We start from the raw sequence: 19,664 nt of genomic DNA, 5'->3' as shown, positions 1-19,664 counted from the left end.
AAATGCTCTACCTATATAATAACATAGTTTGAGAATTAAATAAAATGTACATAAAACATAGAATCATGAATTCTGTCATTCGTTCAACAGTGTACTGAATGCCTTCTGTAGGCCGAACACTGCTAAAGGCACTGGGGATAGGACAGTGACAACGGTAAATCCCTGCCCTCATGGGCAGTGAATAAATAAATATGGAAATATGTATTAAGTCATCCGATAATAAGTGCTATGGAATAAATAAAGCAAGGAAGAGAGCGGATTGCACTAGTTTGGGGGTTCTAAATATAGTGAACAAGGAAAACCTCTCTGATAGAGTAACATTTGAACAAAGACCTGGAGAAGGTGAAGGTACTGGTCAGTCCAGGCGGAGAGAATGGCCGGACACAGCAGGAAGGGAGAGTCAGGCAATAGCGAGGGCGGGCTCTGCGCACCTTACAGATGAATGAAAGGGTTTTGCTTTGTATCCAAATCAGATGAGCCTAATTGGGGCTTTTATGAGTGGCTTTACTTAATCTGTAGTACATTTTAAAATGATTATTTTAGGGGCACCTGGGTGGCTCAGTCGGTGAAGCATCTGCCTTCTGCTTAGGTCATGATCCCGGGGTCCTGGGCTGGAGCCCTACATCATTTGTCTCCCTGCTCAGCGGGGAGTCTGGTTCTCCTTCTCCCTCTGCCGTTCCCCCTGCTTGTGAGCTCTCTCACTCTCTCTCTCTCTCAAATAAATAAAATCTTATAAACAAACAAACAAACAAAATGAGTAATTTTGGCTACTGTGTTGGTTACTATAGTTATGTAATATAGTTTGGAATCAGGGAGCACTATGCCTCCAGATTTATCCTTTTTCAAGATTGCTTTGGCTACTTGAAGTCTTTTATGGTTTCATACAAATATTAGGATTCTTTGTTCTATTTTTGTGGAAATACGCCTTTGGAATTTTGGTAGGGATTGCATTGAATCTGTAGATTGCTTTAGATAGTATGGACATTTTAACAATATGAACTCTTCCAATCCATGAGCATGGAAAATCTTTCCATTTATCTGTGTGTTTTTTTCAATTTCTTTCATCAACATCTTATGGTTTTCAATGTACAGATCTTTCACCTCCTTAGTCAAATTTATTCCTAGGTAATTTATTCTTTTTGATGTAATTATAAATGATATTGTTTTCTTAATTTCTCTTTCTGATAGTCCATTATGAGTGTATAGAAATGTAACAGTTTTTTGTATATTTGGTTTTGTATCCTGCAACTTCACTGGATTTGTTTATTAGTTCTAACAGTTTTTTGATGGAGTCTCAAGGGTTTTCTATATATAATATCATGCCATCTGCAAATAGTTTTACTTCTTTCTTTCTAATTTGGGTGCTTTTTATTTCTTTTTCTTACCTAATTACTCTAGTTAGGACTTCCAATACTATGTTGAATAAAAGTGACAAGAGGGGACATTCTTGTCTTATTCCTGAACTTAGAGGAAAAGCATTGAGCTTTTCACCATGGAATATGATGTTAGCTACAGGTTGGCTACCATTTTGGGAATACTTTTGATAGGCAAAGAACAGAAGCAGCAAATGTACTTACAAGGCAATTATAATAAAGAAGAAAGAGATGATTGTGGTTTAGATGAAAAAGAGAGGTAGATCATGGATAGTTTTTTCATTATCATGATGCAATTTAATATAACCAATTTGAGCTCAAACAAGCTATCGTGTGCAATGGAACATGCTACGTATGCAGAAGTACATAAACCACTGCTTACTCTCAAAACACTTTCTAGATAGTGGCATAGACATGTAAATGCCTAGTTATAACACAAGGAAGAATGAAGTAAATCTAAAGAAAGGTACAAAATTATTTTGTGGAATCACTTGAACACTTTAAGAAGGATGTATCTTGTGAATTGGGCTTTGAAGAGGGCAGAGGATTTCTACAGGCAGAGAATAAGAGTTAGATAATTCCAGTCTAAGAAAATAGTAAGAAAAATGCTTTGCATCAGGCAAAAGATCTAATCTCAGTTCACTTCTTTAAACCTACCTGAGCTGCTTAGAGTCTATTCCATGCATATGTGGTCCAGAGGCCAGCCAAAGATTTAAACAGAATTTGTACGCAGATTCTGGGGCTCCCTTTCTTAGACTCTTTTTTTCCAGAATCTCCCCCATTTTCTAGTGCTTATGCATGATAAACAGGATTCTAGGATGACCCCAAGATCCCTGTCCCCTGGTATACGTACCAAGGATAATCCTCTCCCCTTGATTATGAGAAGAACCTACAAATATGATTAAATATTACTCCTATAATTATGTTTCCTCATATGGCAAAAGGAAAATTTTCCTGGGTAGGCCTGATCTAATCAGATGGGCTCTTTAAAAGCAGAGAATATTTCTCCAGTTGGTCACAGTGGAAGGAAGAGAAACATGTCCTTGCTGCCCAGGAAGAAAGCAAATGGCCCTGTTGTGAGCTACTTATAGGAACCATGTGGCAAGAAACTGTGAGCATTCTCCAGAAGCTGAGAGTCATCCCTAAACAACTATTGGCAAGAAAACAGGAGCCTGAGTCAGACAACCACAAGGAAATGAATAATTCCAATAACCAGTGAGCTTGGAAGAGGCCTTGAGCCTCAGATGAGAATCACAGTGCTAGCTGACACTTCGATTTTAGTCTGGTGAGACCCTGAGCAAAGGACCCAGTTAATTTTCACTCAACTCCTGCCCATAGAAACTATGAGATAATAAAAGGGTGCTGTTTTAAACCACTAAATTTGTGATAATTTGTTACAAAACCATAGCTAATATACTGATTTCCCTGAATTTTGCCCTCTGTTCTTTAAGCAAGCAAACCTGTAGGCTTTCATAAGAATTTTGGTTGTTCCCTAAGATGTAGATGGGGCCTACCCTTAGGGTAAATTTTGTAAAAAAAAAAAAAAATAAAAAGATGGAAAACTAACTCCATGCCCTTCCTTTCTTCCAAGTGACTCCCCTCCAGAAGCTCCTGGCTTTTGTTCCCTCTCTACTGCCTTTAGGTAGCTGTCTTTTACATTTTGTCCAGAGCTTATAATTGTCTGGGGGAAGGTTGATCCACTATAAATGCTACCTGTTCATTCAGATTCTGGATACCTTCTGAAGGAGAATGAATATGATTTGCTGGTGGATTAAAAGCAAGAGTATGACAGAGAGAAGTCAGAGATTATTCTTTGGTTTTTGGCCTCTGTAAGTGAAAGGATGGAGTTGCCATTTACTGAAGCAGGGAAGACTATAAATATAAGAATTTGCATATGTGAGTTTAGAGTTTAAGGGAGTATACTGGGCTAGATATAGATATTGGGAGTTGTTTTTTAAAGCCATGAGACAGAATTAAACCCTCAACAAATTAACTCTAAAGAGAGATGAGAAGAGACCCAAAGCTTGAGTCCTGGTACAATCCACAATTTAAAGATGAAAAGGAAAAGTGAAACTAATAGAGGAGACTGAGAAAGAACAACTTGAGAAGTAGTGACCCCAAATCCAATTAAAGAATGTTTCAGGCACAAAGGAATGATTATCTGCATTTAATGCAGTGCCAAGTAAGATGAGCTTTGAGATGTAACTTTTGAATTTAGCAATGAGGAGGTAGGCCTTTGTATCCTTGACAAGAGCAGGTGTAGCAGAGTGTTACAGAAGAAAATCTGATTGGGGTGGAGGATACATGGAAGGAGGAAAGTAAGAGACTGCAAATTTAAGCAGTTCTTTGGAGCGATTTTGGTGACTAGAGAAAATGGAGCAGTACCTTGAGGAAGAAGTGGAGTCAAGAGTTTTATTTTGTTGCTTATTTCTTTTTAAGATGGAAGAATTTATAGTATGGTTGTATGTTGATGGGATTAAACAATAGAAAGGGAACATTGGTGATGAAAAGAAGTAGAAAGGGGAATTATTGTTAGAGCAATGCCCTTGAGTAGATTAGCAGGGTTAAGAGTCAGTACACAGTGAAGGAAGTGACCTCAGATAGAAAGGCAAAATTCATCCATAGAAATGCGAGTGAAGACAGATTATGTGGATTTAGACATTGGTGGGTGGTCAATGTAGTAGTGGGAATTAGACATTTGAGGAAAGAGGAGAAGGTACGAAATAGGTATCTGGAGTGTGAGAGAGTGAGTGAGCCAAAAATGTGTAATAGGCTCTCTAGGCAGTACTGAGGGTCCACCTCAGGTTAGAGGGACATGATTTTGAAGTAAGAAAAAATCAAGATTGGGATTTTTTTTTTTCTAATGGTATACAAAATGCATGATAAGACAAGGGAGCTGAGGCTGTATAGAAGAGAGTGATTATGATTGCCAATGAAATCTAAGCTAAGTAAGGGAGGAAACAAGGTGAGTAAATGACAGTGAAAAGATAGTAAGATAAACAAGCAAACCATTAAGAGATTCTTAACTATAGAGGACAAACTGAGGGTTGATGGAGGGAGGTGGGTGAGGGATGAGCTAAATGGGTGATGGGCATTAAGGAGGGCACTTGTGATGAGCACTGGGTGTTATATGTAAGTGATGAATCACTAAATTCTACTCCTGAAACCAATATTACACTACATGTTAACTAAATAGAATTTAAATAAAAACTTGAAACAAAAAAAAAGAAAGAAAAGATGGTAAGATGAACAAAAAAATAAGGGATATAGATTAGATGATAGGTAGGTAAGTAGATAGATAGATGCAGACATATGTATGTACGTAGAACAATATTAGCATAAACATGGTTTTTAAGGCAGAGTGATAGATACATGGAGGTTTATTAAATTGTTCTCTAATACTTTAGGGTATATTTGAAAATGTTCACAATAGAAAGTTGGTTTTTTTAAAGTGGCAAGATGGTTTGTGTGGTTAAAGATTGTTGGAGTCAGGGTTCCAGAAGAAGTAAACTAGAGAGAGAGAAGATTGAGCTTAGATAGTGATCTGATGGAAATTGACAGGATGAAAACATGGAAGGGTTGTGGACCTTGTTAGTAACAGGATCTAAGATAGGACCCAGGAGCTAAGTGACTACCAGGAAGGTGGAGTGTAAGGTCAAGGCAGAAGAGGAGACAAAGGAACCTAGAGGTCTGGCCATTTTAATGATTACTAGCATGGATAATAAAAGCACTTCGTAGTGTTAGCATGACGGGGAGCCAAACACTAATGCCTTCAAAGAATGAGGGACAGTGACTGGTATAATAGCTTCATAAACTGGTGGTTTTTAGAGGAGAAGCCATTTGGAAGTTGCAATGACAGTAAAGAGGACCCAGAGCTCCACTCACCCCAACACCACCCCCACGGACCTAAAGGTACCAGGAATACGCAAGAAAAAACAGCTTTCACTTGAGAGGGCTCTGGGGGAAGCAGTGTCCTCAGGGGAGGGCTAGATATTAAGGGAGAAATTGTTCTACTAAGAATCTAAATTAGTTGGTTACTGCACCTGAATGTTAAATTGGGCTATCCACCTCCTGGCAGTAAAAGTTTCATAAAGGAGAAATGATAGGTTATATAGTCCCTAGGATCTGACAAAAGGAGGCATATAAATCCTTCCAAAGAGAACAACATTTTCTAAAATCCCCAGCATTTTTTTCCATAGATCCATAATCATCTTTATATCCCGAGCAACTAGAACAAAGTTTGGAATATAATCAGAACACAATAAATGTTTGTTTAACCAAACTCATCTGACACAGAAGTTCATAATGAACAGTATCTTTAATGGCAGCTTTTGAATATAAAAAGCTTATCTTAACCCCTAAAATAGGGCATAGTCATGAGGTTTCTATTGATCTTAGCTTTGAATCTGAGATGGCATTTTCAAAATGAAGCTAATATAAAATTTGCTTTAGCAGTTCTTTTCCTACGACACATTGTGCAGTATATTATAAGGCACTGAGATAGTTAACAGTTTCTAGTATTCACTTTTATTCTTTTCATTTTGAAGAGGAAAACCTGCCATTTAAAAGCATGCAAAGCTAATTAAAGATTTTCCACTGTTTCATTATCTGAATGTAGTTGCAAATTCTGACTTAAAACTCTTATCAGGAGACTCAACATCCCTCCCTGAAAGGCAAATGAACATTCAATTAACACTTCAATACAAGTGTATTTTAAATAAAAATATACTTTATTGTTAATCTCATCCTTTACAAATGCAAATACCCAATTTTAAAATCCAAAGAGAGTTACCTCCCTTTTATTCTTTGGGGGAAAAAGTCTTTTCTTTATTTACAGGGAAGACCCGAATTTTCTGAAGTTGTTACCAAGTTAGAAGAGTGTCTCTGCAACATTGAGGTAAGAACTTTAGCTTCTGAAATACGTCCATAAAAAATCTTGAATATCCAAGGGTGTTGGGGAATAGGTATGGGGTTGCTTGTAGAAAGTAGGTATGAAGGTCTATAACTTCATTCATATATTTACCGTGTTCATTAAGTTTCTAGGGTGGACTCACTGAATCTATAGGGACAAAGGCAAATTCAGCATGAATTTGGGCCTTCCAACAAATAATCAGTCAGGCAAATGGGCACAGGCAAGCCCAGCTTGAAAAAATTAATATGCAAAAATTTGAAAGTACAGCAAATATGTTAGAAGGTAATTATTTAAATCAACTTTTTTCTATACAAAAGTTCCTACATACAGTGAAATGTAAGTTAAAATATTAAGCCACTGTCTATGCTCAATAAGAAAGGGAAATTATCACTAAAATTAGTGCATAAATTAATTGGGATGCATTGCTTTTATACCGCACATATGTTGCATAAAGTGATATATGTTGGTAATCAGCCTAATGGAATTTTCTTCCCTTAATATCAAGGAGCTGTTTGCTTTAATTTTCTCTCTAATTGCCTTAATTTTCTATACACCTGGTCAGGAGATAGCATTTGAAAATAAGCAAAGAAGCTAACACATGAGCACTAATTCAAAAATAATAATATATTCCCAATGCAAATGAGGGCTGCAAGAGACGGGGGTGGACATCACACATACTGACTCACAAATACATGTGCATATGATGGGAAGGGGCAAAACAGGAGAAACAGCATCAACCTGAGACTGCACAACTAAATCCCAAAGTGGAACCATCCATTTTTTTCCCCTAAAAAAATAAAACAAAAAACAAAAAAAAAAAAACTCAGCTTAGAGTCACTAGAACCCAGTTTACTGGGAAAGGGTTCCAGGTCTTCAATTGCAGCCTGCAGCTATTGGCTGTCTCATAACTCTTTAATGAAACTTCTAAAAAGGAAGTCTTTTATGTAGGACGCATCTTCAGTCTTTGGACACTAAACGTCCATTCCCTTCTCTTCAGTCCTGAAACATACAAAGCAGAGAAAAGTAATAGTATAACTCGTGGGGCTTTAGCAGTCCCTACTAACAAGAGCATCTGCCGGAGGCCTTGAATGTTGAGAGACACTTTTAAAGCTTAAGCTCCAAGTGTCCTCTCACTTTGAACCTTTGTGTTTCACAGGGCAAAACTGCTCCAAGCCTGGGGACGTAGCCAATTAGATGAGAGAGTGGATTCCAGATACAGAGACAATGGTAGGATCTCCTAAACCAGTATGGCTTCTTATATTGACCAAGCCTCTTAGCACAATCTCCACCAGTAGAGAAGATGAAGTATACTCTCTTGCATACTCTATATGCAAAGAGAACTTGCTGGACTGGACTGCACTAAATAATGGCCCAGGATCAGGTTTAAGGGGCTTGATTTGTAAAATTCCATATGTTGGAAGATAAAATGATAGGACATGTCTAACAAGAATTAATATAATATCACATACCAGAGTCAGAGAAATAATAGTAAGAATATCAAATGGTGGAGATATGGTTTAGGAGCATCATGCATGTTAGTAGATAATAAGCTCTTTGGGAGTTAGAATGTGAAGTAGCTGTCTTGCCACAAAATAAAGGATGGGTATCATTCCTCTCTCTTCTGAGATGGCCAAACAAAATAGTACCCAGTTATATCCTTTTAAAGGGATAATTATAACTGGAACACAAATTTTAGGGAAGAGAGATCAGAATGATGAATGGATTGAAAATCATGTATGTGAGAACCAATTAAAGGAACCAGAGATGCTTGTCCCAGAGAAGAGAAAATTAGGATGAGCCCAAGAGCTGTTTTTTAAACATCTGAAAAATGATTGTATGGTGAAAGGATTGGCCTTGTTCTCTATGGGCCAACAGATGGAAATGAAGTGTAATTATGGTTTGGTTTTTTAGGAGAAAGAACTTCCTAATTGTCAGAGTTGTCCTAAGGTAAATGAACGGATCTGGACACAGTGAGGTCCCCATCACTGGAGACTCCCCATCAGCTTGCATAGCTAACTTGAAAAAGGGGCATAGAAGAGTTTCAATCATTGAAGAGTTTGAAGGTTCATTTCAACACTGACATCACATGATCCTCAGAGCTTTACTCAGTAATGTCTTGGCTACTGTGAAGAGCCTAGAATTTACATATATTTTATTTTTAAACCAAAATCTACTGTTGACATGTCTTATGAGATTATAATGTCAAAGCACTAGTGTTCTCAGTTGGGTTAGGTAAACAGCAAGGTCGTCAGAAATTCAAGAATCTCCTATTTTTTTTTCTTCTCTTTCTCATTTTCTTCCCTCATACTCTTCTATTTTCTAGCTAAACTTAACTATTTGTAACTATTTTTAAAAATTCTCCCCCAACAACTCTCTTTAGTCCTCATGCTTGCCAGACATTAAAGCATCCTTCATTTTATAAAATGGATGTATTCTTGGAAAAGTGTGTAAATTCATTTTACATAAAGGAAATAATTTCATATAAAGGGGATAATTTTAAGCTACAGTTTAAAGGAACTCTGCCATGAATCTCATCAGCATAGTGAAAAATGTAATCTTTTAACCATCAAATAATCACCTTCTAAATATCCATGTTATGAATCTGATTTGAGCATACCATGTTTTCTGAAAGATGAGTATAAGTTGAATGGGCCAGCTCTCAGCATAGAACTGGGTCAAAAAAGTAAATTAAGCTAGCCATGTGTTGCCATCAGAGGCCGATAGGAAAAGCCGGAAGCAAGCTGAGATGAATAGAAATTAAAATATGAGAAATCCTAGAATAGAAAGTTAAAATAAATCCATATTCTATTCTATGCTTAAGCCTGTTGGATTTATGAAAGGACTGAAACTACCCCTTCTTCACTCAGCTGATGTCTCCCACATCAAGTAACAGCAGCGGGTCTCTCTCACCTTCCTCTTCCTCTGACTGCCTGGTGAGCCGGGGAGGGCCTGGCCGGAGCCACGTGGCAGCATTAAGGAGTCGTTTTGAATTGGAATATGCTCTGAATGCGAGGTCCTGTGCCGCCTGGTCCCAAAGGTGAGTGGCAATCTAAGCAACAATCTCATGGTCCAGTTAACCAGAATCCCATCAAGATTGTCACCTGATTTGGTTAGTATCAATGGGGGATTTACCACCCCTATGGCAACTTTGAAGTAAGAGTTTTTAGCCCATTTTTCTTATAAGATTCTATTAATGTTATAGGACCAAAAAATAGAAATTCTATTATTTATTTGTTTAGATTAGATTTCTAAGTTTCAAGTAACAGCAGTTACCTCTAGCTTAAGTGAGAACTGTCTAGCTACAGCAACAAAAGGAATTTGTTGAAAGTACTTTGGGGTTATCTTATGGCATCCAAGGAAGGATTCCTTGTGTAGGAACCAAGAAACAGCTTTGAGGATCTGAGCACCACAAAAGTTCAGCATACCGAGGATGACGCTATGACCCAGCAATTCCACTCCCCAGTATATACTCAAAAGAATGAAAAACAGGTACTCAAATCCTTGTACTCAAATGTTTATAGCAGCCCTATTCACAACAGCCAAAAGCCGGAAACAACCCAAATATCCATTAACAGATGAGCAGATAAACAAAATGTGGTATGCACATAATAAAATATTCTTCAGTCATGAAAAGGAATGACATACTGATACATGCTACAACACGGATGAACCTGGAAAATATGCCTTCGTTGGGAACAAGCCAGGCACAGAGACCACATATTATATGATCCTATTTATATGAATATCCTTAAGAATAAGTGTGTGAGTCAGTTCAGGCTGCCATAACAAGATACCATAGACTGGATGGTTTAAAGAACAGAAATGTATTCTCTCGCTGTGGAGGCTGACAATCTGGGATGAGGGTGCCAGCATGGTCAGGCTCTGGTGGGACTTACAGATGCCCATCTTCCCGGCTTGCCGACGGCAGCCTTCTCCCTATGTTCTCACATGGCAAAGAGAGTGCTGCAATCTTTCCACCTGTTTATAAAGGTGTCCGTCCTACGGGAATCAGGGCTTCACTCTTCTGACCTCATCTAACCTTAGTCGCCTCCGTAAAGGCCCTCTCTCCAATACAGTCACATAAGGGGTCAGTGCTTCAATGTATGGATTTGATGGGAGGGGTACACAACTCAGTCCATAATAGGGAATACATAAATCCATTAAAAATTTTTAAAAATTAAAAAATAAAAACAAAGCAGACTGGTAGTTGCCAGAGGCTGGGGAGAGAGAGAAATTAGGAGTAACGGCTTAATGATTACAGGGTTTTATTTTGGGGTGATGAAACTATTTTGGAACTAGATAGAGGTGGTTGTAAAACACTGTGAATGTACTAACGGCCACTGAATTGTTCACTTTAAAATGATTAATTGTATGTCATGTGAAGTTTACCTCAAAAAAAAGAGCCAAAAAAGGGGAAAAAACAAACAAACAAAAAAACTTAAGCGAAGGAGCAAGTCAGAAAAAGAGAAAAAAAAAGTTCAACATTCTTCCATAGTGAACTCTACCATTTACATGCCCCAGTTCCCAATAGACAGTCTCTTTGTCTCTCAGCTTAACTGTAAAGTTTCAAGCAGAGATATATCAGTTATGTTTTGCCATAATAATTCTCTATAAAATCCATACCAGCATCCAAGGATATATAATCATAAGTACTTATTTCTTGCTCATGTGTCTGTGGGCTGGTTGTAGGTGGCTTGACGGAGCACAGGTTTTAACCCGGTCTGTCCCACATGTCTCTCCCTGTCTTTGGACCAGCAGCTACCTGAGACATGTTCTTCTCATGGACAAAGGCTAGGAACTCAAGAGGACAGGCCCAACTTCACATGCCCACTTAAGGCTTATGTTCAAGTTGCACCCCATGGCATTCCATGGGCAAGTCACATAGCTGAGTCCAATATCCAATAGGGAGAGAAAATAACATATACTCAGCCTCTAGTGGAAGGAACTGCAGAGTCACTTGGCAAAGGGCATGGATACAGAAAGCATAATGAATTAGGAATAAATGCAGTCTGCCCTACGAGAGAATGCGATTGGCCCTTTTTGGATCAAATGGCCACCCCTGGTCTAAACAAGTGTGGCCGGAGTGGCAGTGGGGTCATATTTCATTAATATAAACAGGGCTGCCAGGTACCCCTATTCTGGATGGGGCATGGCAAAAGCAGTCACTTGTGAGCTGGATGGATACCATAGAAAGTATATACTGCAACCCATGGAAGTCTGGAAAAACTGGCTTAAAATCTCTGTTCTTTCACAAGAGCTCCAGAGCATTTGCACATGAGTTGCTATACATGTATACTCTTACACACACATAAATGCTTCCACAATCACTCACGCATCCCATCATCACAGTAAAAAGCTTTATCCTGAAGGTGGAGAAAGATTATCTGGAGTTAGCAAGGATCTTACACCATACACAAATTGCTAATGTGGGTTTTTTAGCTATAGCTATTTATTATATTCTTAGTCTAACGAAAGAGTTGCAGCTGCAGCTATGAAGAGATGGGAATCTGAATCATGAAGCCTTTAATCTACAGAATGTCATAAAATTAAGTATCAGTAGGTTTGATTGATAACCGGGCAAACTGGACACAATTCTTTATTAGATTCCAGTCTCTTATATAATTTCATAAGAGGCCCATAGGCCAAGATTAGATTAGGTTCAGTCACAGCATCGTCTGCTAGTTCCATCTGCTCTTCTTATTCTTTACTTGTGGTTTTAAAATTAATTCTCTGAACAGTCAGATTTTGGTATTTCCAAAACACAGTCCCCTGAAGTCTGTCTACTTTGAAGCAGAGCTTAGGAGCATGAGTTGGGGAATCATACAGACCTGAGGTTCAATCTCAGCTTCGCCATTTACCAGCGCAATGACCTTGGGCAAGTAACTTAAGTTTTATATGTAAAATAGACATAATAATACCAGCTTTTAGGATTGCTCTTGAGCGAGGCAGTATCGTCACGGGAGTGGGTGATTGATTAAAAGGTGCCAGGAGACCCAACCAAAAAATACAAGTTCCCGTAGTGTAGCGAAATCATACACCTTACAACACGTGCACAGCTACACAGCATGGGGGGCCCAGCTGTGCTCCCAAGAGCACCTTCAAGAACCCAGAGAAATATACCACTGTTCATACAACTGCCCAAATGGGTGTGGGAAAAACCCATCAGGTCTTTGAGATTTTCCTTTTGATAGTCTCCTAAGGCTTCTTACAGCTTTTCTGGCCCTTCACAACTGTTACAGAACTCTGCTGAGTCTTTGTCTCTCTACTTGGTTCAGATTTCTCTTAACAATATAGTACATCCTGAGTATTTGCTGTGAGGGTACATGGAAGGTCCATTTGTTAGTTGTACCGTCCCTCTAGCAAGTTCAATCTCTGGACTGCCTGAAATCAACTCCAGAAATAGGTAAAGCGTTCGGCTAAGCTGTAAGATATACTACGGTAGGAATCATGTGTATTTTATTCATAACCATATCCCTAGTATCTAGCAGTATGGCTGGCATAAAGTTGATAGGTAATACACATTTGTTTCATAGTTAAAGAATTGGATAAATGGGCTCAGTAAATCATAATTGTTATTAATTCGGAACATAATCAGTGAAAAAGCTTTAACTATTTTCGCTATGCTTTCCATGTATATACCTGTCACTGTTGAGTGCCTACTGCATGCTGCGCGCTATTTCAGACCCTGCAAGTAGTCATCTAAGTAAGGCTCAGGAAGTAGGTACTCCGATTTTTATAGATGAGAAAACTGAGCCTCAGGAAGGAGAAGTACCTTTCCTAAGTTTGTGGAGGCAGAGCTGAAATTCTCACCAGAGGCTCTTCAGTGCTTTCTGAATGTCCCTGGCACAGGAGCTGGCACTTTTCAGAAGCTTGATATATTTTGCCAATACTTGTATTTGCTGGACTTCTTCCAGCTTCTTCTGGAAGCCAGTGAGGGAAAGAATTCAGCTACTTCTCCTCCGCCTGCCTTCTCAGCTTTTATTATGAAAGACAGAGCCAGCGATACCAGAGATCGATAGGTCCTTAAAGTCAAAGAGCCTGAGGCTATGGGAACGGGAATGGATGGGGTAACGCCAGCAGGGCCGCGAGTTCAACAACCTGGAAGACAGCGGCTCGCAACTTGAGCCGCACAGGAGAATCACCTGGCGAACTTTTACAAGTACCAATGCCCAGGGCCAATTACATCCAAACCCAGGGGCGTGGCACCCAGACATCACAAGCTTTTAAAGTTTCTCAGATGGAAAAAAAAAAAAAATACATAAAAGCGAACTTTCCGAGATGATTGCAACATACCGCCAAGTAGGAGAGGCAGGCTAGAAGGGGATGCCGAAGTGCTAACCTGCCCGTCACTTTGGGGGGAGGGGATGCAACCAATGGGATACGCGGAAGAGGAAAGTGAGGGCAGAGGTGACACAGCAGCTGTGACCAAAGGACAGCATTTTGAAGGTTGATTACCTGTGGGGTCTCTCCCAGAAATTCTTACAATGTGCAGGTGACTGCTGATCTGAGGGGCATTCTGACTTGTTAAAAGAACAAGGTGTAATTTTTAGCCTGGCATCGTGCTTTTAAAATACGAACAAGATTTGGCCTGTGGTCCTGACTAATGTAATGCTCCCAATTCTGGGCCTCGCAGCCCTCCACAATGTCTTAAAAATGGTACATTTACTTTTCAGTTTTGGGTTATGAAGTTCACAGCCTGTAGTTTTATAACGCATGATTTGATGGGGGGTTTTGGTTGTTGTTTATTTGCATATTGGTTTTTAATGGTTATTGTTTTCCTTCACAAAATACATGTCAAGGTGAGAAATTGTCAGATTACTTTCTCCACAGTTGATAGGGATCTACTAGTTGCCACTGAAACCACCAATTGTTGCAATCTGAGATTGAGGAAGGCGCTCCTGAAGTCCTGCCTCTTAAAATATTGTGTGTCTCTAGATATATTTGGAAAACTAAGCATGTGGCTCTTGCCCCTCCCACTGGGTATGAAATCTCTCCCATCTTGTGCATGGATTACATCATGTAAATTTAGAAATGACAAAGCGATACACAACCTTTCAGATGCGAAAACCAATTAGTGTTTGTGTGGGGCTGGGCTCTGAGAATAGAATGCTATGACCTAGTTAGCTGTCCAGGAGAAGAAAACCAGAGATCCAGGGACAGCAACTGTAAAACAGATGCATTTGGAATTAATTTCTCACATTACCAAAGGGTCCATCAAAGGGTTCCTTTAAATAGAAAGCTTGCCTAGTCCACTTGGAATGCAATTCAACTTATAAAAGTTGAATGTAAGTTATAAAATTTTAATTTACACATAGTTTTCCCGGAATGCAGCAATTGTGTAAGATGATAGCACCCTGAAACTGATGTTCCTAGGAGGAATGAAGAAAAGGAGAGTGGTGAGGGGGTTGTGGCCATTTGCTGTCCTGGAGCAGAATGTTTATCAAGTAGGAGCAATAGGGTCTCCTCCTTATCACCAAAGGTCAGTGCTCCCCTTTTTAATCTATCACCTCTCCTACATGCTTCTTTGTACTGAAACTTCCCTCAGTCTCCTTAAATGTGCTCTTTTCTTTCCTTCCCTTCTTCATTCCCACTTTATTTCTCTTGCCAGCTCACCACAATCAGCAGTCTCAGCAATGAGCTTATGACCACTTTAAACTCCTCCTACCTTGCTTCTCTCATCTTCATGAGTTTTCTTGTGATTTCATACAATCCATAGCTCCAGCCTCTCTCTCTCAATCTCTCTCTCTCACACACACACATACACACACACAGTTAACCCCCAGTCTCTATGTCCCACCTCAACTGCTCTGCTTCCTTTGTCTTTAAACTTCTCTCCCATCCTAGCTTCCTTGTGACCTTAGTCCACTTAACCCTCTACTACCAGCAAATAACCTTCCTTCTATAGAACTCCAATGATATCATTACCCTACTTTAAAACCACCAGTAATTCTCCATTACCTCTAAAATTAAGTGAAATTATGTCATCCTGGAATCCCAAATGATCAGTGGTATATTTTCCAGTGATACCTCGCACTGAGCATCATACGTCCCAGTGGTTCTAAGCAGAGAGATACTGTCATTTCTTCTCTTCTCAAATGAGTACTGAACTTCCTACAATGTTTTGGATAATCCCACAAAATAAGGAATTATCCTGCACAAACTAGCAATAGCATCCCTGGTAATGCACACCTAGACAAATTAGAAGTTCTACTATATCCCATACATTCCGTGTTTAACCTACTGTTACCCTATCCCTGTATCCTATATTTTTTAACCTTGACACCTTGCCCAATCTTGTCAATATATTAATAAGCCTTCAGTAATAGCTCAGTCAGCTTAATGACATCATAAGTGAGCCTTGTCCGAGGCTACCCGATCCCCACCTATGCCTTACCAAAGGCCACAGCATTTTGTGCCACTTTATGCACTTATATTATTTTGTCTTATAATTATTTATTTTTAGCTCATAAATACTTCAAGGACAGAAATTATCTTCTCTTTTGTTTTTATTCAGGTGCCTACAATATCTCATTTATAATTTAACTGTATGTGGTGAATACTAAATATATTTATTTATAATAAATTAGGGGAATCATTAGTTGGGCCATGAATGCCATGCTTTGTATTTCTGCATTTTAAGTGAGTAAAACTCTGGCACTCACAGTTTTTGACCCCTACATTACTATCAAGCTCAGATATGTTCTTATCCAAAATAATGAATCACCAGATAATTCAGACTTCTTTCTACACCACTCTGTCACCGTTAGAGCATTAAATGTCTACCTATTTCTTTTTAATGAACAAAAGGATAGAATGGAGGTACCTGAACTGTGTGAGGAGAGAAGTGACTGATTGATTCATTCCCAGTGTGTTAACAAAAAGAGAGAGAGAGAGATTGCTTTTTGTTGAGGTAGTTAGGAGAAGTCTCAATGAAGAGGCAGATGATGGAGATGTGGTCCAGGTATAAAGAGAACAGGATGAACAAACATGAAATAATGATTACAAACTTTCTTTTTCTTCTTTCCTAAAAAAATAATAAAAATAAAAATAAAATACAAGGGCATCCCTTCCCCAACTGATGTATAATAGTAGTTCTTTCATTCATCAAGGATCTACATTTAGATAGATCTGTTTTCAGTTTTTCTACTCTGTTCCATTGAAATATTTGTTCATCCCTATGTCAATAATACACAATTTTAATTACAGTAGCATTTTTAAAGTCTTGATATCTGGTAAGGTATGTCTCATCTTGGCTTTCTTGATTTTTCTTGGCTTTCACTCTTCCATATAGATTTTATAATCAGCTTGCATTTTATACACACACAAAAAATAAGATTTTGATTATAGATTTTTTCAAGTTTATTTTTTTATTTTTTTGGTAATCTCTATACCCAATGTGGGGCTCAAACTCATGACCCTGAGATCAAGAGTCTCATACTCTCCTGAATGAGCCAGCCAGGTACCCCAGATTATAGATATTTTAAACCTATAGATCAATATGGAAAGATCTGACATCTTTATGATATTGGGTCTCCCCTCCCATGAACTTAGTGGATTTTTCCATTTATTTAAATGTTCTTTAATATCTTTTAGTTAGATTTTATAATCTTCTCTGTAAGGTTCTTATATACCTTTTGTCACATTGGTTGTTAGATTCATTGATTGCTGAAATAATTTGAATTCATTACTACCATATTATTTTATTCTCTCTAGTTTTTTCTTTTTTCTCACCCTACCCTTTTTCTGTTTTTCTTTGGATTCTTTAAATATGCACTCTGTTTTTCTTTTTTTGTTGTTTTTAAAAACTTGTATTTTTTTATTTAAATTCTATTTAAATAACATATAATGTATTATTAGTTTCAGAGGTAATTTAGTGATTCATCAGCTGCATATAATACCCAGTGCTCATTACATCAAGTGCCTCCTTAATGCCCATCACCCAGTTACCCCATTCCCCCACCCACCTCCCCTCCAGCAACCCTGTTTACTTCTTAGAGTTAAGAGTCTCTTATGGTTTGTCTCCCTCTGTTTTCATCTTATTTTTCCTTCCCTTCCTCTATATTCATCTGTTTTGTTTCTTAAATTCCACATATGAGTGAAATCATATGATATTTGTCTTTCCCTGACTGACTTATTTCACTTAGCATATACCCTCTAGTTCTATCCACGTCATTGCAAATGGCAAGATTTCATGCTTTTTGATGGCTGAGTAATATTCTATTGTATGTATATATACACCACATCTTCTTTATCCATTCATCTGTTGATGGACATCTGGGCTCTTTCCATATTTTGGCTATTGTGGACATTGCTGCTATAAACATTGGAGTGCATGTGCCCCTTCGAATCACTATGTTTTTACCTTTGTATAAATACCTAGTAGTGCAATTGCTGGGTTGTAGGGTAGCTCTAAAATTTTCAATTTTCAATTTTTTGAGGAGCCTCCATACTGTCTTCCAGAGTAGCTGCACCAGTTTGCATTCCCACCAACAGTGTAGGAGGGTTCCCCTTTCTCCACATCCTCCTCAACATCTGTTGTTTCCTGAGTTGTTAATTTTAGCTTGGATATGTGCTCTGTTTTTCTATTCTTGGTGGGTGCCTAGAAACTTTAACATATTTAACTTAACAAATTCTGTATTTAATATATTTGTTATTAAAACAGAAGATCTCCCAAACAAAAGGTTTTAGAGCATTTTAGTTGCAAATCATTCTCTCCCGAATTATATGATATTTCTGTCCATTATTTTAGTTTCATCATGATTTTTTTAATTCTACATCTTAGGTATTATTATTGTTTTATCCAGCTATGGTTCATTTAGACTTACCCATATTAACTGCATCATTATTAATTGCACTTATATTTCACACCTTCCTCCTAGATCATTTTCCTTTTCCTCAAATACATCTTTAAAAATTCCTTTAACATGACTCTATTAGAAGTAAACACGTGAAAACACCCTTATCCCTCTTTCTTGAAAGGTACTTTAGTGAATATGGGATTTGAGGTGTTTAATTACTTTTCCCCTATACTTCCAAGATGCATTCAACATGTTTTTGACTCTCCTTGCTTCTGGTAAACTTTCATCTGTGGATCTAATTTGTTCTTTTATTTTCAATCTACCCTAAACTGCAGTTAGCACTTCTCTTTGTCTTTGGTATCCTACATTTAACTATGTGGTACATAGTTTTCATGGATTTAATTTATCTTGCTTTGAATTTGCTGGGTGTCCAGCATCTGAGAATTGGCATCTTTTATACATTCGAGATAATCCCTCACCACTACCTCTTCTAATATTTCTGTTCTCCATCTTCTTTATTTTCCCTTTTTGGAACTCTAGAAGTATTTTAGATCTTTTCACTCTATTTTCCACATTCCTCAATGTCTTTATATATATTTCCCATGATTTACTTTTTCTATGATGCCTTCTGGTAATTTCTTCAAATCTGTCTTCCAGTTCACATATTGTCTTGGTAACTGGATCTAATATGTCGTTCTGTTCATTACATTTCAATTTCAATTTATTTCTAATTTCTATTCCATATCTAGAAAATGTGTGTGTGTGACAGTTTTGAAAGTCCCATGTTTTTTTCACATACTTTTAATGGATTATTTTCTTTTTTCAAACACATTTATTTTATATTCCGTATCTGAATGTCTGTTGTTTCTAATCTCTGCAGTCTTTATATGACTAATTATGTAGTTCGTTGTTTCTGCTTATTCTTGCTCCTGGTTTCATCACATATTTAGAGATTTGTGTTTCTACTGTGAGCTCAGGTTCCTTGGAACTTTATCTCCAGCAAATTTTTTGGCCCTGATTTGGTGTAGGTTAGCTCACAGATGCCCTGTGTTTGCTCTTGCTAATTATATAGGTCCACTAAGCCATAGGACCACTTCAAAACTTCCACTTGGAGTTTTTCATAAAATACATGCAGTAGTATTTTCTATTTTAAAACTTGGATCTTTGTGGACTGTGGATGGGACTTCTGAGGGTAAATATTTCATTCTTTAACTTTTTTTTCATTTTACCTGGATCCAAGGACAAAACGGACACTTATCCTCTGCATCTCTTAACTTAGAGTGGATTTTATTTTTCCTGGTTCACCCTGGGGTTGTCCTTTGCAGATTTTAGCTTTACACCATTGCTTCTTACCTGACCTCCCACCTTGCTTAAACCCAGGCTGTGTTTCCCCCTTTGTGGTTCAACAAAACTTAAGCTTAAGACCAAGAAGAATCAGTATCTTCCTAGCACCTGGAATTATATTGACCTGGAATTATAATTGTAGCCAATCATTTACTTTTTCTTTGGCATCTACACTAACTGTAAATATCATGAGGGCATGAACTTCTTGCTGTCTCACCAATACTTAAAACAGTGTCT

The 19,664-nt window shown here is 38.0% G+C and overlaps 2 protein-coding genes across 2 annotated transcripts in view; one reads left to right on the top strand and one right to left on the bottom strand.

The window, feature by feature from the left end:
• LOC116645655 (serine/threonine-protein kinase TNNI3K) overlaps positions 1-19,664 on the top strand; it is a 322,413-nt gene that overhangs the window by 264,211 nt on the left and 38,538 nt on the right. Inside the window, exons 24-25 of the mRNA XM_032426036.1 lie at positions 6,211-6,270; positions 9,153-9,322. Coding sequence (XP_032281927.1) covers positions 6,211-6,270; positions 9,153-9,322 — 230 coding nt within the window. The remainder of the gene's footprint in view (positions 1-6,210; positions 6,271-9,152; positions 9,323-19,664) is intronic.
• The window catches only part of LRRC53 (leucine rich repeat containing 53), a 72,714-nt gene that overhangs the window by 14,866 nt on the left and 38,184 nt on the right, over positions 1-19,664 (bottom strand).

This window comes from Phoca vitulina, unplaced genomic scaffold (assembly GCF_004348235.1).
Source record: "Phoca vitulina isolate PV1807 unplaced genomic scaffold, GSC_HSeal_1.0 scaffold2, whole genome shotgun sequence".
Lineage (NCBI taxonomy): Eukaryota > Metazoa > Chordata > Mammalia > Carnivora > Phocidae > Phoca > Phoca vitulina.
Note: the sequence above shows the minus strand (reverse complement) of the source record. Positions and strands in the feature narration are given on the sequence as shown.